This window comes from Crinia signifera, chromosome 4, assembly GCF_055691185.1.
Source record: "Crinia signifera chromosome 4, ASM5569118v1, whole genome shotgun sequence".
NCBI classification, from domain to species: domain Eukaryota; kingdom Metazoa; phylum Chordata; class Amphibia; order Anura; family Myobatrachidae; genus Crinia; species Crinia signifera.
The window spans coordinates 167,562,443-167,588,960 of record NC_139220.1 but is presented as its reverse complement, the minus strand read 5'-3'; the positions used below and the strand labels follow the sequence as shown (position 1 = coordinate 167,588,960).

Sequence of the window (26,518 nt, the reverse complement as noted above, 5' to 3'; positions counted from 1 at the left end):
AGTTCATGCACTGTTCACCTCTGCGGGCAATGGCGACACCATCGCTGGGGGCATACACAGACAGAACGATTATTTCTACTCGTTATAGTCAGAATTGTTAGAAATGGGGCTTACATCCCCCCATGTGTATCCCCCATAAGTGTCAGTAAGCCATTGCTCTGGAACTCCAAGGGGAGAAAAAAAATCTGTTAGTGGCCACAAAAAAATGCCAGCTCGAACTACAAGGTTAACAGGACTCGTTGTGGAGTTTTGTGTTATTTAAGCATGCAGACTTAACAATAATATAGTGAATTAATATAGCAACATCATATGCAGTTAAAAATATATATATATATATATATATATATATATATGCAGCCATCCCAGGTAGAATATCAGATTTATACGTATTTTGGCTGCTTGTGTGCTAAATAAAGAAAAGTGTTAAGTGAAGCAACATATCTGACATTTTTCACTGTACACTTGTCAGCTCATCTCCCAAATCTTAACAACATTTCACTCACTCCAGACTTCTTTACATCTCAGTGCCCTTTAGAGTAAGAGGATTCAATCTCTCAGCCTGACGAGTTTTCGCTCCAAACACATCGTCAGGGATGTCTGAAGGCTGTGTTCTGCCCCATCCAGACCATTATGGATGTAATTACTTCCTTTCCCTGTCCAAGCTGTCTAATTTCTGTCACTAGAATGGCAACGGACACCTTGGACTTCTTGACTATGGTTTTGTAATATTAAATGTTTTGCCAAATATTGCTTATGCATTACTGTAGAACTGAAACAGAAAAAAACAGGTATGTAAATGTGTGCACATTATAGGGCTGGCCAGCCATTCAACAATAAATATAAAAAAGCAAAAAGAACAGGCAGGGGAGTAGCAGTGCTCAGAGAAATCACTGACATGTTACCTTACTTTCAAAATATTTCTAGATAACCTCATAGGTTTAATGAAAACATTTTATTAATACAAAAATATATCTTTATTTCAACAGTAAGCAACAAGAAAATACATGTATTTATCTTTACATCAGACAGACAATGAGAAATGTTGACAACCTAATTTTCACTGAATGTTGGGCATTCACAAGGAAAGCCTGCCACCTACTGTTCAATCTAAAGTCCTGTCAGAAAAAAACCCTGCAAAATAACCAAACTAAACTACCAAAAAACTGATAATGCCAATATTGGTTCAAATTATATTTAAAGCAGAATGTACTAAAAAGAAATAGGAGCTAAAAACTACCCAATACTATCTAAACACGACTCCACTCAAAAAGGTTTACAAGATCTGTGACTAAGTTTTGCTGCATGCTATAAACTACTGAGTTTTCAACAAAAGTATAATAAAAAAAATGCTGTTCATTTACTTAAAAATAAAAAAAATTGTGTAGTGTTGAATACATGTATCTAATATAATAAATTCCATGTAAAATAAATGATCGTAAGGACTGCCAACAAACAATTCTGAAATCCCTACCAGAATTTAAATTTTCCACCCAAATCAAAGCATACATCTTGGAATGTAGAATATTGTATATCCAAATAGCATGAATCATTTCTGTCTGAGACACATAGGTTTTGACCCTATAGCTCACCACATAAATCTCTGAGTCTCTTCACTATCCGGCCATTGAAAAGTATTATTCAAAAACAGATGGAATGTTAAAGTATTGACTGCGACGTAGAGTGTCAACTCTAGAAGAAGCTTGCTAACAGATGGAATGGATGCATTCAGTTTGAAGATTAGATATGGCAAAATGAAGTAACGAAACTCCATCAGTTTCTGAGGAACTGTGGAAGCTATTATGCATATAAAGAACATTAGGAGCCACAGTATGGACTTCGACTTAAGAGCATCCACAAAACTCCACGCTGCAAATATATATCCTGGGACAAGCAGGTATCTTACCAGCTCATGTCTCTGGAATATTTTCTTCCAGACATAAAACGGGTAATGGCGATTATCAGCTAGCAAATATTTGTGAACATAGGTGAATTTCCAAATAAGAAACAGAGAGATACAAGCTAGTGTTATATACATGAGAGGACGTCTCCACACTGACTTAATAAAGTCACTTATTTTCTGTACAGAAAGGAATATGGGGAAGGAAAAAATCATTGTAAAAGCAAGGAAATAAAACAGCTGTGGAAAATTGAAACAGGCTTCATGATTACTTCTGTCTCCTATTACTATGCCTCCATTCACTGTAAGAAAAACAAGGAAACACATAACTAAAATGATGTATGGCCAGGTTAACAGGAAGAGAGACAGTATGTTCCTAGAACACGAGTATCGGACAAGGAATTTGATAGCGTCAACTGTTTCAGAAAATGGCTCTTTTGGGGAGGGCTTTTCATCAGTTTTCTTCTGTTTTGCCTTCCAAGCTTCTGTCACCTTCTCTGCAATAACATTTCCAGCACAGAATATTACCCATATGATGTTTGTTTGGCGAAAACAGAATGCGCAAAATCCTAGAAGAGCTGAACTTTTATGGTTTCCGTACAGGCACATGACATAAGTAAAAAGGACAAAAAATGTGGATCCAGCATCTGTGTAGTAGAGGAATGTGAAAAAATAAAGAGTGGGGAACAAATATAAATTGAGGGTGCACAAAATTCTCTTCAGTGCTGAAACCTATAGATGAAGAGCAAAGCAAAGTATTCAATTGTTGTGTAATGACCAATGACAAGCATTTACATATATATTTAAATGCATTTCTGTATAGGGTGTTTGTCTTACTGTGCATGAGATTTCATAACAGATATATAGGTATTATTACTAAAGTAAGCATTATTGCTTACTTTATCATTGTAGGATAGCATTGTAAAATGTACGTTATTAAAATTAGCAGGAATATAATAAGTAACATAAAAATGCAATTACATTATAAAAGTGTGCAGAAGGCCATCACATCACATGTGTAGTCAGCAGACAGCACATGCATAGCAGCATTGTGGAGGCACAAATGTGAGCGAGTAGTCTAAAATAACAGACAATTGAACAGATTTTTCAGACTCCTTGAATCAATGACTGAGATAAGAGAAGTCATCAGCCTGACGGTCAGCAACATGGAGAGTCGTGTGATTCGAATACCCCTGGGGTCACCGACAAATAGATAGTACAAATAGATAGTATATATATATATATATATATATATATATATATATATATATATCCCACACGATTGTTATATGTTTGTACAACCTGGTTCTCTCAGGAGACCACCTAAAAAAATAGATAATAGAATAATCTTGTTTTGTTGTATTTAACGTTAAAGAAGAATATACTTGCTCATTCTCTACAGCAAAAGCTCCATTATAAATCATATGATTATTCTGAACTATGACATACATAATACACTATTCAGGTTTTGTAGCGTCCCTCTCACTGATGATATATCATTGTAATGAGAATAAAGTCGCAGTTGTAATAGACTTTAGGGCAGCACAAAGAGGTCAGAATTGTTGATACTTGTTCCAGAATTATTAGTAAGCAGACTGGGGGATTCCGCCTCATCAATAACCAACATGGCAAATGTATGGCAGTCATCAAGCCATGTTTCCCAACTCTAGCCCACAGAACCACCACACAATGGGGCAGATGTATTAAGCATTAACAAGAGATAAATACAAGGGTGATAAAGAGAGATAAACATCCAGCCAATCAGCTCCTTACTGACTTTTTTCAAACAAAGCCTTTAACATGGCAGTTTGGATGTGATTGGCTGGACGTTTATCTCTCTTTATCACCCTTGCATTTATCTCTTGTTAAGGCTTAATACATCTGCCCCTTTATGTTTTGAAAATTGCGGTCCGTGAACATAGGTGGGATCATTACTGACCCAGCTAGATAGAGATTATATATATATATATATATATATATATATATATATATATATATATATATATATATATATATATATACCCAACGCCGGAATCCCGACACATTCTCCCTCCGTGGGTGTCCACGACACCCCTGGAGGGAGAATAAATTAGTGTGCCCGCTGCGTGGCGGCATTTCGGTGTCGGGATTCTGAACGCCGGGATCCCGACCGCCGGGATTCAATACTGAATATATATATATATATATATATATATATATATATATATATATATATATATATATATATATATATATATATATATATATGCTGCGTAAGCCGGCACTCCCAGGTGGATGATGCAGTCGATACTGACCCGGTGCCTTCCAGCATGGACTGGCTGGTCCTTGTATAGGGTCAATGAATCAGGCGGCACTCACGGATTTGCAAAACGTGAACAAACTTTTTTATTCATCCAACATGTTTCGGGCACTCGGCCCGTCCTCAGGGATAAACAACAGTGACTTTACAACACACTTATATTCTGTAACAAGTGAAAGGGGAGGGAGTTTTTCACTTGTTACAGAATATAAGTGTGTTGTAAAGTCACTGTTGTTTATCCCTGAGGACGGGCCGAGTGCCCGAAACATGTTGGATGAATAAATAAGTTTGTTCACGTTTTGCAAATCCGTGAGTGCCGCCTGATTCATTGACCCTATATATATATATATATATATATATATATATATATATATATATATATATTTTATCTTCCCTGTGAAACTTTTTCGTTTTCACAGACAACTGCGCCTTAAAGATTATTTTCTCAGACAACCGCAGGCTCCTACCATAAATCCATCTCCCTTTCGGGTTAAAAGTGATTTTGACCCCCCCCTCCCCAAATGCATCCATCAATACTTTCATGCGCCTTGTTAAACGTGATGCCTTACCGGTGGTTAAAAAGCCTGTTAGGTATTATTCAAACATAACTCAAGGCGAAAAACAGGCCATTAAATCCCTGCGTGACAACTCCAATATCATCATCCGCCCCGCCGATAAAGGCGGGGGCGTGGTAGTTCTCGACAGGGACTACTATACCAATGAAATCAAAGGCCAGTTAAGTGATGCCAGTTGTTATCTTAAACTCACGTACGATCCCACTCAAAAATACAAGAAGGAGTTTGACTCCTTAATCCAGATGGGATTAAGCAACAACTGGATTGATGAGCCCACTAGTGAATTTCTTTGTGAAAAATTTCCTATCATTCCTCTGCTCTACTGCCTTCCTAAGGTACATAAATCGTTGGTCTCCCCACCTGGGAGACCAATTATTTCTTCTATGGGATCGATTAGCCAGCCGGTGTCGCAGTATATCGATTTTTTTCTGCAGCCGGTAGTACAGGCCAGCCCATATTTCCTGCGTGATACTACTGATTTTCTAAACAAACTCAGTCAATTTGGTCAACCAACAGATGGGTGTTTGCTGGTGACCCTAGAGGTCACCAGCCTATACACCAACACTGAACATGATGAGGGCATTGGAGCGGTTCGAGAGTGTATCAGTGCCAGTCCATTTTATACAGGTCCACCTATTGATTTTCTGTTAACTTTGCTTGAATTGGTTCTCAACAAAAATTATTTTTTGTTTGATAATGGGGTTTTTTTTGCAGCGCCGTGGCACGGCGATGGGGTCTAACATGGCCCCATCGTATGCCAATTTATTTATGTTTCAATATGAAAAACGGTATTTGCTTTCCCATTCTACTTTTTCCAAATTCATCAGCTGTTACGTTCGTTATATAGATGATTTGTTTTTTGTTTGGACTGGCACTGAGAAGCTTCTCAATGATTTTGTACTCTTTTTGAATTCCATTCCAGGGAAAATTAGATTTACCTCCAGTTACAGTCCTGTGTCTATCCATTTTCTTGATGTTTTGATTTCTATTAAAAATGGGACCTTTGTAACGTCACTCTTCAAAAAGCCAACTGATAAAAACACTCTTTTACTTGCATCCAGTTTTCATCCTCAACCGCTTAAATGCAGTTTACCGTATTCTCAACTGCTGAGAGCTGTACGCATCACGTCTGACAGAACAGCCCTAGACAGTGTCCTGAATGAGATGTGCAAGCAATTTACTGATCGCCAATATGACCACAAAGAAGTGGAAGAAGCAAGATCCAAATGTCTGAGTTTACAGAGGTCTGATTTGCTGATCCCGAAGGCTAAGGAAGAAAAAGAACAGAGGCTACATTTTGTGACCACCTATTCGGTAGCGTCGAAGGCCATTAAGGAAGCCTTCCTACAACATTGGCACATTTTGCGCACTGACGCAGTTATGGGGAAGGTGTGTCAAAGTCCTCCACTGTTCTGCTTCAAGAGAAGCCAAAATCTAAAGCAACAGTTGACCTACTCGGACATCAGTCCTAAAGTCGATCAGAGAAATTGGCTATCCAGGCCTGTTGGCTCACAAAAATGTACTGGATGTGTTAACTGCCGACACATAATTAAATCCAACGCATTAATACACCCTATATCAGGCAAAAGATACAACTTGAAGCATGTCATGGACTGTGAGACAAGATATGTCGTTTACTTAATCCAGTGCCCGTGCAACAAATTGTACGTCGGCAAAACGATGAGAATGCTCAAGGAGAGAATTGGAGTACACAGGTCCTCAATCAATAAGGCCTATCAAAAAGTGGATGCCAGCACCACTCCGGTAGCCAGGCATTTTGTTGAAATGGGTCATTCTATTAAGGACTTTGCCTTTATGCCTATAGAGCATGTGCCTCCGTTGAGGCGAGGTGGAGATAGGCATGGTCTATGGATGAAAAAAGAATGTTACTGGATCTATGAGCTTAACTGCATGAGACCAGTTGGCTTAAATAAAGAGTTCTCATTTTCCCCCTTTACTAAATAATGGTAATAGTGATATTTTTTTGTGCACCGCCTCCGATGTCCTCAGATAGTTAGTGTTTATCATATATTAACGATTCATGTTGCTACAATTTGTTTACTATCTAATGCATTGCCACCTTTTTTCATATACTTGTTCTCTTGTTGACAGTTTTTTATGATAGGATTCCATGCTATCTGTATTGTTTTAGTGCGGTATATATGTTCTTTGTATTGGCGTCGGATCCCCATGGCAACAACCTGTGACCCGGCTCACTTCCAGGGACCGGGAACCACATTTCATTCCCCCCGCGGCAGACGCTGCATTTTGGTTCCACACCGCCGTGTGTACTTCCTGTTCACGCGTGCGGCGGGTACTGACTGCGGTGACGCGCGAGGAGGTGATGGATCGTGGATGCCGGACTCCGGTGATTGAGCTGATGATGCGCAGGTGAGTATGGCTCTGTACACCCTATAAACTTTAGGTCTGTGGCTCAGTGTCTTGATGACCCCTCTTGATGAAGGCGCTGTATGCGCCGAAACGGCCGTCGAGGAGACGTGTATCGTATTGCCTCGTTGTATCTGCTTGATGGGTGTCTATGATGATTATTTCGTCTAAACTGAGCCTGGATGTTTACCAATAAATGATTCTGCATTGAATTTCATCAAGTGACTGGTGCCGGTTGTTGTGGCGAGCGCAGCGAGCCCGCAAGGGGGGGCGATCCACGTCCCCCCCTTGTCGGCATTTCGGCGTCGGGATTCTGAACGCCGGGATCCTGACCACGGGGATTTAATACTGAATATATATATATATATATATATATATATATATATATATATATATTTTTTTTTTTTTTTTTTTTTTATCTTCCCTGTGAAACATTACAAGCAAAAAAAATTTTAAAAACAGAACCATTTTTAGTTTTCGAGTTGAGAAGCACGGCCCTATAGAAAATAAGTAATTATGACTAAAGCACTTACTTTATACAAGTAATCTTTATGACCTTTAAAAAGCTTACCTTTGTGTGTATTCTGCAAATAATCAAATAGAACATGTACAGATTGCCAAGACTGAACACAAGGTTAATAAACCGCAGCATTCCAGCGGAGCAGATAATGTTTTCACTCCATCCAAAGAGCCAGGTAGTAGGCTTCAGCATGCCAACAGATGCCAAATAAAGGCCAGGTAGAGTTGTGATCATGGAATCCCACTAATGAAGGAAAGAAAAAAAAAAAACATGAAACAACCATCAAGAATATTAAACATATCATTTTGTGTCTGTGTATTTATCACAATACTGGGTCTTATGATTAATTCCCACCATGTTTAGGGTTTGTACAGGCATATTCTCCCTGTGCTTGTTTGGGTTTCATCCCACAATCCAAAAATACATTGGGTAGTATTTGGATACTAGGGCCTGATGTAATGGCGTCCGAGTTCAACACCTGTGTGGGATGCTGGCTGAACTGAGACATTTTTTAAAGGAGCAATCATTTACAAGGAATGGTTCTTACTTCATTACATCCAGCCCCTAGTGTGTATGTGCTATGGCATATAGATTGTATACAAGTATATAATTAAAAAAGGTTGTTACAATACCAAACTTAAAAAAAATCCCTATACATGACTGAGCTCAACTATAGTTTACATAATTCTATAGAAGTACATTTAAACTGCAAAAAAAATAGAAAAACAATGGGATACAAGTTTATTAACAAACTTTCTCTCCTACAATAAGCATATCAAGAGTCAACGTAGAATGTCCTTTCATTTTACCTTCAAAAATACTTTTGATTGATGTATCACTAAAATAAAATCCTTTTAGGGCAAACATTTATATGCAATATACTGTACAATATATTATAATACACCCTGTACAAAAAAATCCATGTAATCCACAGGAATCATGTAATCCCATTAGGAATCATGTTATAGAGAAGTTATAAACAGACATCCGATAGAAGTTAATAGATGTGTTTTATGTGACCAGAGCATGGGAACAAGTGGTAAAAACCTGGCAATTTCTTATTCTTATTATTTTTTAGCCATAACTCGTGCTGAATTATCAGCTCTGCTTTCAGCGAAAATGGGCATGTTGCTGGGCGCAACCAGGTTTCAATGAATCTGTGTGTTTTCATGCAAAGCGGGGCTTATAGGGCAATCCAATAGGATAGCCAAACAAAAAACCACAATCGGCAAAACGTGGATAAAAATAGCATTTAATCATCACTCCAGATGGTTTTACAGTGATAATAGGATTGTTCTAAAATGTGATTTCCTTTTTTTGCTATAGTACTGCGCTTGATTTGCAGCATTTTCCTAGCTGATTAAACAAACCACAAAAAAAAAAGTACTTGTGTATTAGCATGGCGCCCACAAAGCATTTTTCGTAGTGGTCTATTCTGCATAATGAAATCGTATCGCATGGCACATTTTAGTGCTTTGCGATGCACTTTTCCTGCCGTAAGTTGTGATGTGATGCTATCTCACTAGTTAATTTATTCACTGCACCCTGACCGCAGATCACATTGCATTACACTCAAAATAGAATGCGATCACATGCAATTTTTGTGCGTTGCGAATAACCACAAAACCCCCAGTGTATATGCATATGTGATGCCCCAAAAACCCCAGTGTATCTGTATAAGTGATGCAATTTTATTTTTCACACCCCCACTATCCACGTCACCCAGAAGCGTGGCGAGCACAGCGAGCCCTGCGTTACGTGTCCTCCCGACCTTTTCATAACCCCAATATCCACATGGGCGTGGAGTTGACTGTATGTAGTGTGGTGAGCGCATCGAGCCTGAAGCGTGGTGAGTGCCGCAAGGGGACGCGGAATACGTAAAGTAATCCACGTCCGCTCGCCACGCTTCGGGTTTGCTGTGCTCGCCACACTATAGAATATCAACTTCACGCCAACGTGGATAGTGGGGTTATGAAAAGGTCGGGAGGACACGTGCACTCGCCACGCTTCGGGGTGACGTGGATAGTGGTGTTGTTTTAGAAACACATTCACACCTGCCATTTCATACATCTGACACAGTAATGATGACGTGTTAACAGGTAACTTGAATTTACTTAATAATTATATATCATATTCAATAATCATATTCAATAATGAAATCACATCACAATAAATAATTACAATAATAACAATAAATCAAGGAAAATAACATTAATAATTACAATTCATGAAGAAAAAGCTTCATTAAACAGTCACTCTGCCTTAGGAAGCAGCGAAAGTGCGTGTAAAACACGCTTGAATGCGTTATCCGCACCCAGTCTTCCACCACATGAACTCCTGCAGGTATGACTCTACATTGTGGCGTGCCGTGCCTCTTTGGTGCTTGTTGCACCATTTACATGAGCCCCAAAGTCACTCAATGTTCTGGGTGTGAACACCTGTGTCCGGGTCCACAAAGTTGAACCTATGATTCACCCGAGCATGCTGATATCCGGCCTGTTACAGCTGCTCGGTACAATAGGCCTTCCAGCAATCCGAGTAAATTGTTGTGCCCGGCTCTATGTATTAATTTATGGTGGCCATGAGAGTGCTGGCATCCCGTTTCAGAACCTGAGTTACGAAGCACTCACCACTTTCCCGTGAAATGCCTCCAAAGATCCATTGCTGATGCAGCATCCGTCCAACATTGCTCTTTCTTTGGACGAACAAACTCATTCACTTCCATGATCTTACCGGGACCACCAATACGCCGCTGGGGCTGCGCCATAAGGTCGACAGTGCAGGCCTCCCGCATCGCACGGTTGTAGAGGACCGCAGTTTTGTTGGATAACTGCAGCTGTTGCTCACAGTAATCAATTGATGTGAGCTCCTCTGCCCAGGAATATATGAATCTGATCAGTGTCAGGAAGGATAAATGGCACTCCGCGAACCGATGCGCCGCTCTTAGGCTCACCTTGAAGCGACAGGATTTTATATGGCACCGCTACGGCCACAAGCACTCTTTTACAGATCAGCGCATAGGGTGCCCGTTTCTGCAATTCTGCATGACTGACAGCAAATTGTGCTGCTGAAAGAAAAGAACAGCCTCCTCTCCTCTGTCTTCGGCAAGGTGAACATAGTTGTGACAGGTTCTGCAGCCATTCTGGTCAGTAAATTACCTCAGACTAAATCTGACAGGGAGCGGGAACACTACCTCTGACTGACTACGCAATTTACGTTGCCTACGCTAATTCTGAAAAACGGGTTTTTGGGATAAGGCGCTATAATCACTCTGGGTGAGGGAGCTGCTAAACTCGAGTGGTCTAGGCTCATAAGGTTCAATGCAAGAAATAGATAGTAAAGCGCTCACCTGGTGTATATATAAGTTATTAAGTATATATGATGCAGAGACAGTATGTGTGGAATACAATATTTGTTTATTGAATAACAGTGGTATATACAGTAAATGGGGGTAAGAGCAAGGGGTGTGGGTGCTCTGGGTGGGGGTGATGATCTGTACGGGTTGGGAGGTACAGTCAGTGGTAACGACAATGAGCCCTGGTAGGGAATGAGGGTGTCAACAGACCCCTTTATACCATAAACCTCCTGCAGTTTATGTCTCAAAGTGGATGTATTGGAGTGCTGGGCCCCGGTGGCGAATGAGGGAATCAACGGATCCCTTTGTGACCATAAACCTCCCAGGTTTATGTCCCATGCACTAAGCGGTGGTGACGGGGGTATCCGGGAGCTGGATATGTACACCGTGGGATTTGAGGATGAAAGTATCAAGTAAATAGTTAATGGTGCCGTGCAGGGGTGTGATGGCTGTGAGCGGCGTCCCACTCACTGACCACTTACCCTGTCAGCCGGCGGTGGGGGTGCGTCTCGGAGCTTGGTATGGAGCTCCGTGTACTTGTAGTCCTGAGCGAGGAGGAACCAGCCTGTTGGTGCTAGTGAACGCAGCCGATGCGGCTCGGAGATGGATACGCTGTTCGCCGCTGCCCGTCTGTCCGGCTGGATGGACTCGGTGCGTCACTTCCGGGTAGCGGTGATAGGCTCAGTACCGCATGTGCCGGGGTGACGATGTGTGGTGTCCGTCCTCTCAACTCACGGGGGAGGAGACTTTGGCGTGTGTTGTCAAGGTGCTGTTGCTGTGCCAACGCGTTTCGGCCTCTCAGGGCCTTTGTCAAGGATGCACTGTGCTGTTAAAGACAGTGTATTTATGGGCATGGGGCGGGTCTTATTAGAATGTGGATGGGTGTCTGTTTGCTGATAGGTGGGATATTGCGCACACCTGTTGTAACAGGAGGGATGATTAATATGGTAATTACATGTTGCGCTGTTGGTGAAATGGTGAAAGGTACTTGAGGATCATGATGATGCGAACCAGGGAAAGATAAAAAAGGGGAAAGAAAGGGAGGGGGGGGCGGTTAGACAGATTGTCAGAGACGGGACAGCTGATGTATATGGGACAGGGACATGTATTGAAGAGTGTTATTGCTATGGGATGAGGAGAAGAGACATGGTGTAAATATATATGTGTATAGAAGGCAGAGGTATGATATGTAAGAATGAAACACAAATGGGGATATGTGTGTCACACTAAGCATGATATGCATGCTGGGACTGGGAAAAAGTACATGGATGAGAGGGAGATGCAGAGTAATAATGATGGTTGTTGTGGTATGTACAGTGTGTTTAAAAATGTGTTTAAAAATAGGAAAATGAAATATGAGTAAAGGACATGAATGTACGAATACATGATGGTTGTAATGTGGAAAAAGGTATACCGTTATCCTAGATGGCTATTATGGAAATCAATGTTTAAACCCCTTGGTGTCATTGTCTTGAGAGTGAAAATCCAAAAGAGCTCTCTCCTGTTAAGGGTCTCTGTGTAATCCCCCCCTCTCCAATTCCTTTTTGGTGACTCAATGGCCATAAAAAATAAATCTTGGGGGTTGCTGTTGTGTTTTTGTTTGTAGTGCAATGACACGCTGTGGTTTTCGTACCCCCTCCGAATGTTTCTTATGTGCTCATATATCCTCTTCTTTAGTGGTCGTATAGTCCTGCCTACATACTCAAGTCCGCAGGGACATCTCAAGATGTATATGCCTGCGTGTTCACATGAAGTAGATTGTGTTAGGTTAAAGGTCTGTCCAGTGGTGGTCGATGTCAAGGTACGCTAATTCTGACAGAACAGTTACGCTAATTGCGTAACGGCCACCAATATAAAATTACCATATTAACTACTGAGATTGCATCGCACGGACTAAAACGGGACATGCGATTGCAAATTGGGCGCCCTGAAAATACACAAGTACCCCAAAAAAACACAATAGAAAGATGCACACATAAAATACAGCTACACAAATCTGTACTTACATTGTCTGCATTAATTTGTCTGAAACTATTAGATCAGATTCACACGCTCACCAGCCAGTATATAAAGTTGTGCTGCGGGCCCAAGAATTAGTATGAATATGTTTTTTGTCATATCAAATGTATTTCTTCATTCTACAGTCAATGCCCCCGGTACACATCATTTGAAAAATAATTTCTTCATGTCATGTTTGTTCATGTTCTATATATTAAATTATTTATAATACATAACATCTATTAAATACAAATGAATCCACCTTAATACTTCGTCCTAAACAAAAATACATAAAAGGATTGTTATACAAAAGTATGATTTTAATCCCAAAACACAAATAAAGTAGTATACAACACCAAAAGTTTTTATTATGGTTAAATATGTATTTTGTTGATAGTACAGTAAAAAGGTTGACCCTAGAAAGTTGACATGCAAAAGGTCACCAAGTAAAAAGGTAAATGGTACTTAATTTTTTACCCCTTTATAAAAACAAAAAAAACAAAACCTGTTTAGTTTAATATGCTGCCAGAAATGCGCATGGAAGGACTGTTTCTTCGCACCTAGAGAGATGAAGCCATCCTGTCTTTCAAACAATATGGCCCTTTGTGTTTATAGTATAGATAGAAAGTTCTTATCTTTCCTATAATGTCCTAAATATATAACATTTCTCATATTGGGGGTTATTTTCGTTCACTCTTTCTGACAAATTCCTTCTTAGATGGGCAAAACCATGTGCACTGCAGGGGGGCAGATGTAAAATGTGCAGAGAGAATTAGATTTGTGGGAGTTATTTTGTTTCTGTGCAGGGAAAATAAAGACTGCTTTACTTTTACACTGCAATATAGATCTCACTTTGAAGTAAAACCCCACCCAAATCTATTTCTCTCTGCACAAGTAACATCTGCCCCACCTGCAGTGCACATGGTTTTGTCCATCTAAGAAGGAATTTGTCAAAAAGAGTGTACCAAAATAACCCCCATAATGCTGTAGGCTGTCTAGTGGTAAGCCTCATTGGGTTAACATTTGCTTTTTACAAATAGAATCCTGCTTTTTACTATTTTAGAAAGTTAGGTCAATGGTGAAAGAAAAACCTTTATTTCTTAGACATTGCTTATATACATGGAGGAAAAAAATAATCATGTGTTTTTTGGTTCCCTTTGTGAAAATTTCATGTTAAAATGAGTAAAACAAATTAGCGGGGTATTCAATCCCAGGTAACGACTGGCAGGATGTCTCCACAGTAATGACCCTGGCCTGCTCGACTGTTACTCGGCAGGCTGGATTCAATGCCCCGCCTGCCAAACGACGAAAAGGCGGCATGTCTGCAGAAATGGTGGTGGATCATCGAGATCACGGCCGTGATCTCGGCAAAACGGGCCAGACTGCTTTTAAAGTTGGGTCCATTCTGCCGAGATGCCTCTTAAATGCTTTTGGGAAAGACAGCATTGAATAGGCACCACCACTATTTCCCCTGTCAGATTAAGGGTATTTTTTTTGAAAATACAAAGTCTTTTGAAAATACTGTAGAAACAGAATTTGAATACAAATAAGAACCACTTGGCCTATCTTGCTTGCCCCTCTTTTTCTGTTAAAAGATCTAAGGAACATATAGGGTTTGATGTTTTTGTCAGGATAGCCTTCCATCTAGCCTAATCATGTTAAAATTGGGCTACTGTATTAGCCTATACCACCTAAGTGGCAGTATATTCCACTTATTCACTTTCCTTTCTGTAAAGTCATTTTTCATCAAATTTCTGTGAATGCCTTCATGTACTATTACTTCTCTTCCTTTAAAGAATGCTCTTGTCCTGTACCTTGTCAAACCCCTTTAGTGGCTATCATGTCCCTCCATTATCTGCTGCAAACTATACAGTATATTAAGATATTTGAGTCTTTCCAGGTAAGTTTTGTGATGTAGGCAATGTAACATTTTAGTTGCCCTTCTTTGTAGACTCTGTTGTACGTAGACAACTCATTTTCTTTCCTACAATCTCAACTGTATTGTGTACTGAGACTAGTGGTTCTAATTGTTACACATGTTAAAAGGTGCCCATACACTAGGGTGACTTCTCTGAGGGTGAACGCCCGTGATCCCCCATGAACCTCCAGCCTCCTGGAAGGTTTATTGATGCAATAAATCTATCTTGCAGCAGGTGCAATCTTCAGGATGGTATGCCTAGTGTATGGGCACCTTAAAGGCCCCCATACACTAAGGCAATTTGTTCTAAGGACAAGTCAGCCCCGATTTCCCCTGAGCTTCCCCGGCAGCTCCCCGGGGGAGCTTGATAAGATTTGTCACTTTATGTGCCATTTTTTACATGTGATAAATCGGCTCGATTTATTACATGTAAAAAGCAGTGGGAGAGCAGGGTCCGGGGGGGGGGGCCTGCAGGAGAAGGTCAGTGGCAGAGGGGCGCCGCGGGGAGTCAGCAGCATAGAAGAATCTATGTCAATCAGCGGCCACCCAGTCTTTGAATAGGATTTTTTCTATTCTCCCGCTCGCCGCAGGGTCTGGTGTAGCGGCGAGCGGCGGGAGAAAATCCTATTTAAAACATTGAGCTGCGGGAATACTGCTGGGCTGCACTGCTAGAAGGGAAGCGTGCAGGGGACGCTGCGGGGGACAGTGACAGTGACGGAGAGCCGGACAGGGGGAGGCGGGAGCGGTCAGTGCTGAGCACTGACCGCTCCTGGCTCCCCCTGCCCTGCTCTCCGTGACAGCTGCCTCCGCAGCGTCCGCTGCCTCTGCCCTACTAGCAGAGTCCCCCGACATCCGCGCCGCAGTGTCCCAGCCACCCTGCACCTTCCCGGAGCACAGCTCCCTGCTCCGGCGTCCCCTGCCCGGCTGCACATAAGATTAAGCAAATCTTATGTGCAGCCAGTCCGACCTCCCGACTCCGATCCGCGCATCGGGTCGGACCGGGTGTCTGGACATGCGATTTGGCCCGATTTCCCTGCCCGATCCATCTGAATCGGGTGAAATCGGGACCAAATCGCATAGTGTATGGGGGCCTTAAGTTCCAGTTACTGTAATGTTAAAGTCTGTGTTCCCTGTACTGTTCTAATGGGTGCAACATGTAAGGCACTACAAAACACTTGTAGTCCCAATTAAAAAAAATGTGGGAATAATAATAATATTCTTCTGGAGATATGGCCTCCATAACTGAACACCGAATTCTAGATAACGCCAAGTAATGACCTACAGTATACAGTGTCATTATTAGGTCTTTCTTTCTGCTTCCTTATACAACCAAGCATCTGACTTGCCTTCCTAATTGTTTTGCTACATTGCTTCGCTGTCTTTCGGTCACCTGAAATAATGACTCTTACATCCTTTTCACCCTCAGTAGTTTCCATTGTAGTGTGGTTAATACAATATTTAGCCTTTTGAGACCATAGTACATGATTTTGCTTTTTTTGTCATTAAACTCTAATTGCCACATTCTTGACCATTCTTTTAGTGAAGCTCGAGGATCAACCATTTGTTTTCCCCCTCCTGGTATGTGTGTGATATTGAACTTGAAATGTGATGATCACTAAGGTTATAAAATGGCCTCAACGTAAAGGTGATAAAACCCTCACTATCAAAACAGTTAAGTAAAGTGCAGAAAACAGAATATGTTGGTGCTATATAGCTTAATGGTAATAAATATGTTATTAATGAAGTTAGTACCACTTTCATAATGTTTAATAATGAAAGTGGTACTATGTTAGTAAAAGCTTTCAAATTTCTAATTTCAGCATAATTATAGTGTTTACAAAAGAAAAGCACTGCCTGACCAATAATACAGTTAGGTGTTTTGGTTTTATTGCCATTTGCACTATTTTTGTTGTAGCCTAATTAATTCCTGCTGGGTTTCTATACCCTAGTTTCCATAGAAACCATTATAAATTGACTGGCACTTGGAGGAAAATACCTGTGTTTGTAGAACTCAAAGAACTGGGAAATAAGGAACTGGGAAAAAAAGCACTGAGCTGAATTGCAGTGTCTATATCACAGCTGTATGGACATTACAGGGGTATTACATTAGAAGAAGGGCTGTATTTTCCAAATTCAGAGATCAAACATGGTTACATTGAAATAGATGAATGACAAACTATCGGGTGTCCACGTGTTCAGGTATGGACAATTACACAAAAAAACTTGAAAACAAATCATGTCAAAATGTCATGTGTCAACCTTGTGCATGTTGACCAATTGACTGTCAATCTAGATATGGTCTGTGAGCTATACAGTACCACACCACCTAGGAACAAGTCCAGATAATCAATTTAGGTATTTAGCAAAATTCAGTTTTGCAGTTTGAGCTGCTTTCAGCTCAAAAGCCGCCCAGTGTGTATGGCGCAGCGATGAGTGCTGATGCGCATCATCGCTGTGCAAATAACGCCCTGTGTCTATGCAGCTTAACACACTGAATATAAAACATAAGGTAAATAAATGCACATTCTGAACTTTTGTCAATGCAGTAGTGGTGATACAACATCCCTAGAATTCAGGGTGATACAACATCCCTGGAATTAAATGGTTCATAGATCACCTTGTGTTTTATGAGCAAGAGAAGGGATTGTCACATTGTATCAGCACAGCATCTAAAGGGGTGTACATATACGTGCTGCAGCTGGGCAAATTTGACAAAGTGATTTTGCGAACTAAAAATCGCCCAGTCATTGTCGGAGATAATTAACGGCCATCCCTAGCAGCAGCCCGCGCATACAGCCGAATAGACACTGCAGTGTCTACTCAAAAATATGCTTGCCTGCAGTTTCTATTTGGTTGTGCAATAGCAATACTGTAGGGCCATGCATGGAGATTGCCCACTTTTGTACACACAGGGCAATTCAGTGAAACATTCTAAACAATTTTGACAATGTAGTCAAAATCGCTTAGAACAACCGCCCCGTGTGTACAAGGCTTAAAGCAAATGACCAACCCTAGTGAGTACAACAAACGGGTGTGGATCAGTTGGTCACCAGCAAGTTGTTAGACAGTCATTAGGTTGACACCATAAGGTCGACATGAGTCTAGGTCGACAGGGTCATTAGGTCGACAGTCAAAAGGTCGACAAGGGGGGTTTTCAATGTTTTTTGACCCGAATGTCGACACAGTCAACATGGACACAGGTTAAAGTGCACCGCGTCCCCTCGCATGGATTGCTGTGCTTGCCATGCTATGCTCGGGACACTAATTTATTCTCCCACCATGGCCTAGTGGATGGTAGGGCATGAAATACCGACTGTCGGCACATGCCGGCTCAAAAAAACAGTGAAACACCCCATATAGACCTTTTGAGTGTCGATCTATCCATGTCGACCTAGACACATGTCGACCTAATGGTGTCAACCTAATGACTGTTTAACAACTTGCTGGTGACCAAATGACCGTATCCCCAACAAACAGGAGCTTACTGTTCATGTCTGCTTTTATTTATGTGCACATTACAAAGAAAAGCAATTTGCTAGCTATTACGGATGCAATATTATACAATATAGAGTCAAGGGACTTAATCTATACAGAAATAAATAGCTTTTGAAGAAACAAAGATTGCCACACACCAAAGACTAGGTTTCCAACTAACCAGCTAGTTCCAACAAATCTGCTAATGTATTGGAGCAAATGTCAAATCAACTGTTTGCTCCCATACAATGGAAACAGACAATGTACGTTCAGACAAATTAATTAAACTAAACTGTTCTGCGCCCTAGTGAATAAGCTAACGGACTTGCAATCCTTGTACACCAAAAACAATTTATGCCCAAATCCACTCCATCTGCAATTCTAATTCTGATACAGTATCTCCTACGTGTTCATAAACCAGCTAGACTTCAACAGAATCTTCAAGCCTGGAGTAAGACAGTTTCTGCTCTATGGATGGTTTTTAATCTTCATTCTTTTTCCATGTAATTAGGGTGGCCAATCCCGGGATTGGGATCGGCGGGATCCCGGGATTTGGCCCCCAAAACGCCGGGATTTCAATCCCGGGATTGGAGTTTCCAATCCCGGGATTTCGGGATTAGATTGCGCATGCGCGCAGTCTAATGCCGGGTAGCGTCTAAGCATCGCTCAGACGCTGCCCGACTTCTCCCGGCAGCACTGCGCAGCGTGACGAGATCAGAGGTCACCCTGCGCAGGCAGAGGTCGCGCCCGGCAATGTGATGCCGCGCCGCCCGCCCAGCCAGCAAGCCCACCCGCCAGCCCAGCCAGCTATGAACCCACCCAGCAAGCCCACTCGCCCGCCCAGCCAGCAAGCCTACCCGCCCAGCCAGCGCGAAGCCAGCCAGCATGCCAGCCCGCACCATGGACAACCCGTCCCCCCCACCCAGCAACCGGGCTCCTGGCAACCCTGCTGCACCCTCAAATGAAGGTAAATGTGGGGCAGCTAGGGTGTCTTTTTATTAGGAAAGCCAATCCCGGGATTGAGCATTTTTCAAACCCGAATCCCGGGATTGAAAAAATGCCCCGGGATTGGCTTCCCTACATGTAATTACAAGAAATTCAAAGGAAATGTACAGATTTGAAGCGCAAGACTTATAAGACTTTCAAAGACAAGAAAAAAGGAGTGTGTCTTAACTTAAACAAGACATGGCCCTCAACAATATTACGGAATTACAAAAATACATAAAACGGGTATCTGCTATTGTGGTTAAGGTTCCCAAGATCCAGCAACTCAGTTTTTAGGGATGATCATCATAAGTGTAGTGGCATCACTATTCATATGAGCCTCATAATCTCGATACCTTGTTAAAATAGAAAAAAAAATAATCAAAATAAAATATTTGTTTCTGTAAGCCTACAGCTGCAGCTGTTTAAGAAATATGCCAGTAGAAGCCCAGCAATAGACAATGTTCTACATTGCCTTTGGAAAAAAAATCAGTTTGAACCTGGACAGATACAAATTGTTACTTTACAAAGGTTTCTGGGGAGAAAACAGCTATGAAATAGTAGACTGAGCCTGTGCAGTGTGAATACATTCACAGTCTTGCCAAATAAAGAGCACTATCATTAGGATAAATTAGGACTGTGCTGTGACAATAATCTAGACAATTCTATATCAGTTTGTCTTGCAAGTCATTGACTTTAAGAAGCTGACTTGAGTATGTGAGGCCTGATTCACCAGCAGCTGATAAGGATATTACAGAAAACTCTCCACCACAGCCTCATGCAAGAAAGTAAAAACAAATACTTTGTTCAGACAAAAGTCTGAACTACCTGGTATTTGAATGCCGGGTCATTTTGCCTGGTCTAGTGTGACGCACATCATAAAAGTACATATATTTTTCATCTCACAATTATTAATTTTATTAATTTATTAGTTAGATGAATGAATATATACAGCCATCGCCAATGACACAAATAGTGTCGGATTATACTTACCGATAATTCCCTTTCTTCCTAGAGATCCCATGGTAGCCATTACTTTGGGATTTCATCCCCTTCCTTGTAGTTAGACAGGCTACTTTTTTCCCAGGTCCCTCCCCCTGAGGGTATAAATCCCTGCTCCTGCCTATTATTTTGTCTTTTCGAGTGTCTCCTTAATTCACCTGGGAAAAAAAGAAAAACAAAACAACATGGGAGGGATTATAGTGGCTGCCATGGGATCTCTAGGAAGAAAGGGAATTATCGGTAAGTATAATCCGACACTTTCTTCTACGATTCCCATGGCAGCCATTAGCCATTACCTTGGGAAATGCCAAAAGCAAAAACAGAGGGGAGGGACCATATTGAACTGCAACATATTTTACTTGTTAAGGCACTCTTGAGGACATGCTCCCCAAATTGAGGTACAGACACATTTAATTCATAATGTCTGGAGAAAGAGTGAATTGAGGACCACGTGGCCCAAGTTATGACTTCAATGGTGGAGGACATCATGCCCAGTAGTTGCAAACAGTCTTTCGAGGGAGTCGATCTCTTCTTCATTAGTAACTTTGAGAGAGTCCTGATCTTGGTACACCTCTCTCCTGACAAGCAAATCTTGAAGTCTAGGGAATCTATTATTACTCCCAAAAACTTGATTTTCTGGGTTGGAACCAACTGACTTTTTGGCAGGTTCACCACTCAACCATGTGTATCTAGAAAGGTCATCACCACTTCGAGATCTTTCAGTATTTCGTTTTTGGATGGCGCTGCGATAAGAATATCGTCTAGATATGGCCAGATTTGAATTCCTCTTCTTCTCAGAAGCGCTGTAAGGGTAACAAACACTTTTGTAAACACCCTCGGAGATGTGGAGAGGCCAAAGGGTAGACAGGTGAACTGATAATGTTTCCCCTTTACACAGAATCTGAGGAATTGATCGGTATATGAGAATATGCGTCTTTTAGGTCTAATGAGAGCATGAAGTCTCCTTTTTTGACTCCCAATGTAATCGTCTTTAGCGTCTCCATACGAACCTTCTTCGTCTCTACGAACTGGTTCAGACGCCTTAAGTCTATTGTGGTCCTGAAGCCACCTGTGCTTTTTTTCCCACCAGGAATAGACTGGAATAAAACCCTTTCTTCTCTTGGGCAATAGGAACTTCTTTGATGGCCTTGATAGTAAGTAAATGTTTTACAATCTTCCTGAGTTCCTTCCTTTCCACAGGAGACTTCGGCATCCTTGATTGTAGAAAATAATCGTTTCTGGTTACCTGCAGAAACTCTATTCTGTATCCTTCTTGAACAATGTTGGCTGTAAGCTCTACCAGGCCTATAGGACTTAGCTTCCCTGAACATCTGTCTGGACGACGCTGGAAACGGAAACTTGTTTTTCTTATCTTGAGGCAATTTGGACCCAAAGAGAAAAGATCCTTTAAACGGTAAGGAAACTAGCTTTTTTTTTTTTTATGTGCGTCAGCCAACCAAGACCTTAGCCACAAGGCTCTACGCGCAGCCACTCCAGCCGCAATGGATCTTCAAAAGTAGTGACATCCCAAGAAGCTTCACAGACAAAATCTACTGTTTTCTGAATGGTTTCTGAACTATTCAATATGTATTGTCTGGAAATCTTCTCCTCTATATCTGTATGTAGGGTAGAATACCACCGTCTTAACCCTCTGGAAACTGATGCAATAGAGACGCCTGCTTTAAGGGATACCGCTGTGGAGTAATGCAATTTCCTGAGTGAGCTCTCCATTCTCCTATCCATAGGATCTTTGAACGAAGCTCCATCTTCTAGTGGAACTGTAGTGCAGGAAGTTATTTCAGCAACGGCCGCATCTACTTTTGGTAAATCACACCATTTCAAAAACAACTCATCTTTCACAGGATACATACTGTACGATCCACACGGAACAACTTCCCTTGCTTCTTTTCTAGATTAACCCATTCTTTAGAAATTAAGTCTTTCATAACCTGATGTACAGGAAAATGTCGTCCCTTTTTGGATCTGTCCTCAAATAACACACCTGTACCTTCCACCTATGCCACTGTATCCTTTAAATTAATTGTTTTATATATAATCTTTAATATGCATTCAACAGCCTCAAAACAGAAAGATCTAGTGTCCTCTTTAATTTCTCCGAAGACCCATTATCTTCCTCTAATAATTCATCAGAGGACGCCGCCTCCTCCTCATCAAACCCAACTTGATCCCTGGACCTCTTAGGGGTTTGCATTTGTAAGAATTCTTCCTTGGACACAAATGATTTCCTCATCCATTCCATAAGATCCAGCAAGATTTTAGGCTGATATGTCACAGGTGCATGCTGAACTTCACAATCATTACATAAAGTCTTCTTTTGTGATCCAGAAAACATCTTGTCATAAACCATACAGCTGATATTAATAGGTCTCTTCTTTACAGATTTCTTCTCAGTTCCCATATTCTTATCTGAATTATCAGACACACTAAGAATCAGAGAAAATAAAAGCCTATCACTATACTTAAATAAATAACTACTCTAATAAGGTATAGCAAAAACAAAGCCAGGCTCACCTCACAGGGGGCACTATCATCCATATGGGGGGGGGGGGTTGGGGGGGAGGCAGATCTGTCCAAGCAGCACCTCAACATCCTATTTTAGAAGATATATATATATATATATATATATATATATAGATATATACTGTATATCTATATATATATATATAGATATATATATAGATATATCTCACACACACACAAAATGCAGCACACGTAACATCTCTTCAGAGGTCCTACCTTGAATTCCAAGTCTGCAAACAAGAGAAACACTGGCCAACTGCCTCAGCATGCAGTAACTAAGGCAGGTTTAATAGACAGCTCAATTTGTAGAGTCCGTGGCCGGAAGCGTACAGACATGGCGGTGTGTCTGGGAAATGTAGTTCTACCAGCTCCAGTCTCTTCAGCCGGAAGCGCCGGAAATCGCGGCTACCGCACAGCCCTCTGGTAGATGTAGTCCCGCCGGGAGGCTGAAATGAAGCCCGGTTTGGATGCCAGCAGCAGAGTCTGTGACCAAGAGTATGCTGCCCGCTGTGTTACAGTTACCGCATCCATAGGAAAGGTATGAAAAATGTTGACTTAAAATACACCGGATCCTTTGTTTAAGTGCTGCTGCGGTCAAGGACAGGCACCCCACAGATGGTCACGCTCCCGGGAGCTTCACTCCCAGAGTGAACCCTGTATTTAGAGGTGAGCTCTTGAAATAAAACAAACACTACTGCTCAGCTAACTACCACGAGACAGAAAAATATGCCACAAGATAGGGAGGAGCAGGGATTTATACCCTCAGGGGGAGGGACCAGTGAAAAAAGTAGCCTGTCTAACTACAAGGAAGGGGATGATATCCCAAAGTAATGGCTGCCATGGGAGCTCTAGGAAGAAAGGGAATTATCGGCAAGTATTATCCAACACTATTTGTGTCATTTGCCATGGCTGTATATAGCTCATATTCATAACTCAGTGGTTCCCAACCTTTTTTCTCTCCCATACCCCTTCATTAGGATATTCATTGATGAGTACCCCCTCCTCTCAATTTAAAATATGGATAGTACTTATGAGTGGAGTGGAAGTGAGCGGTATGCGTATCCTTATGCATGTCCTTTTATTAAGGAGTAGCAGACAGAAATCGTGCCCTTCCATGTCTGGCCGCTGGTTGTGTATTGTCTCCAGGGTTCCCACTAACACCTGTAGGATTAATGCCACTGCTTCTTCCACCCGTGTCAGTGCAGGGCAGATGATCGCTGATGTCTGAGGGCAGCATGGGTAGCTCCCGTTGGATTGCTGGTCAGGCAAAAGCACAATGAGACGCTGAAAACAGAACCATAAGTGACACAACATTGTTCTTTTCCATAGCAGTGGGTAGTCTTCTGCCATCAAAAGACTTTTTTTCATCTTCCATTACCAATATTATTTTCAAGTACCCCCAACTGGTCTGCAGAGTACCCCCAGGGGTACTAGTACCCCAGGTTGGGAACCACTGATCTAACTAATAAATTAATAAAATGAATTGTGCCATGGTGATCGTAGAAGAAATTCAATGTCACCAAGTCTGCTGCCTCAGGTTTTTTTATGGCAATTTGCATATACTGCAAATTTTTGTAAAGAGTGATCAGATGAATTGCAATGTCCCCTCATTACCATGACAATTAAATTAATCCCAAAAACAAAATGTCTGCTGCATTTCAGCCGTGTTGACAGTTGACATTATGTCAGTGATTCTCTTGTCAACACAGGTGAGAGTGTTGACAAGGCTGGAGATCACTCTGTCATGCTGATTGACTGGAAGCTTTAAGGACAGTGCTTGAAAACATTGTTCTTCCTCTGATAACCATGGCTACCTGCAAGGAAACAGGAACTGATGTGAATGTTCAAATATTATCTGTAAAGCGCTGCGTAATATGTATGCGCTATATAAGAAACTGTCAATAAATAAGGAAACAAATGCTGTCATAATTGCTTTGCACAAAAAGGACTTCACAGGCAAGGATATTGCTTCTAGTAAGTGTGAATCTCAATTACCAATGATCGGATCAAGAACTTCTAGGAGAAAGCTTCAACAGTTGTAAAAAAAAGGGCACCCAAGAACATCCAGCAAGAGCCAGAATTGTCTCCTAAAGTTAAGTTAGTTGCAGGATCTGGGTACCACCAGTCAGTGTTAATTTTGCCAGGGATTTTCAATTTAGTTTTAGTCACTTTCCTAAAATTTGATGAAATTATATGTGACATTTTACTCAAATTTTTTAATTTCGTCAGTGGATCTTGAACATTTTCGTCATTGATTTAGTCATAGCTGTGCAGGTTATTTACCCTGTAATGGGTTTTGTTGAATACTTTGTATACCTTTCACTATGTGATCTAGGTATCAAACAAGTGCAATAAAAACGTTATTTCCATCACAGCAGGTCATTTATTTTTTGTAAATCTCAATTCAATACAATTTTTTCTTCATAAATTTTTTAATTTAAATAATTGAAGAAAAATCCAACCTGCCTGATACAAGTAAGTAGTACAGCACTAGTCTACTGCAAAATAAAATGGAGCTGTAAAGATGCATATTATAATATATAGCTATTTAGCTAAAGTTTAGCTAGCTACATAAACTGAATGAGTGATTCTTAAGCGGTGTACACACGGGGGCGATTATAGCAAATATCGCTGGAAATATGGTCGCTGAGCGACCATATTGCCAGTGATTGGAGTGTGCACCAGCGATAAATCGCCGGGTGCGCGCTCCCGTTTTCAGCCCCTGAGTGGTCGCTGGTCGGAGGAGCATGCTCCTCTGACCAGCGATTTCCACTGCCTCTTCTCCCGGCACTGTGACATTTTCATCTGCAACCATCTATGGTCGCAGATGAAAACTGGACACTGAGCAATATGATTGCTGAGCAATATATTGCCACCTTAATGACAGTTTAAGAGTTGTTGCGCAGCTGCAGCTCAAGTAAGTACATCTAGGGCCAGACAGGATGGATAAAAAAGTTAACAAAATATAAGATTATTATTTAAAGAATCCCAAAAATCAATCACTCAAAAAATGTGGTGTCCTGACGAAAATTATACAGCATTTTTGTCTATTCAATTTTAGTCATGACAACATGGACGAATATTTAATCAACAATTTCATTATTAAAAAATTCCTATTTTCGTTATTGTCACATTTTAGTCACAGATAAAAACCTTTGTCGATGAATAGTTTTAGGGCCCGATGCACTAAGCTTCAAAAGTGATGAAATGCAGAGTGAAAAACAGCCAGCCAATCAGCTCCTATCTGACATGTAACAGACCGTGTTTGAAAAATGTCAGAGAGGAGCTGATTGGCTGGCTGCTTATCACTCTCCATTTCATCACTTTTAAAGCTTAGTGCATCTGGCCCATAGTCTTAATTTTCATCTATGAAATTAACACTGCCACCGGTGCTGAGCTTGCTCAGTCATGGCAAGAAGCAGGTGTGAGGTAAAGACTTTGAGAATTGCCTGGTGTTAAGAAGGGCAGCAAAGAAGCCACTTCTTTACTAGAAAACTAAATCAGTGACAGACTGATGTTCTGCAAAAAGTTACAGGGACTGGACTGCTGAGGACTGGTGCTCAAGTC

General features: G+C 41.2%; 1 protein-coding gene across 5 annotated transcripts in view; it reads right to left on the bottom strand.

The window, feature by feature from the left end:
* Nucleotides 1-933: 933 nt before the first annotated feature.
* Nucleotides 934-26,518, bottom strand: part of ALG10 (ALG10 alpha-1,2-glucosyltransferase) — an 82,341-nt gene continuing 56,756 nt past the window's right edge. For all 5 annotated transcript variants that reach the window (XM_083182926.1, XM_083182927.1, XM_083182928.1 and 2 more), the window contains exons 3-4: nt 7,731-7,922; nt 934-2,629 (exon numbers count right to left, since the gene is read on the bottom strand). In XM_083182926.1, coding sequence (XP_083039052.1) covers nt 1,586-2,629; nt 7,731-7,922 — 1,236 coding nt within the window. In that variant the 3' untranslated portion in view covers nt 934-1,585. The remainder of the gene's footprint in view (nt 2,630-7,730; nt 7,923-26,518) is intronic.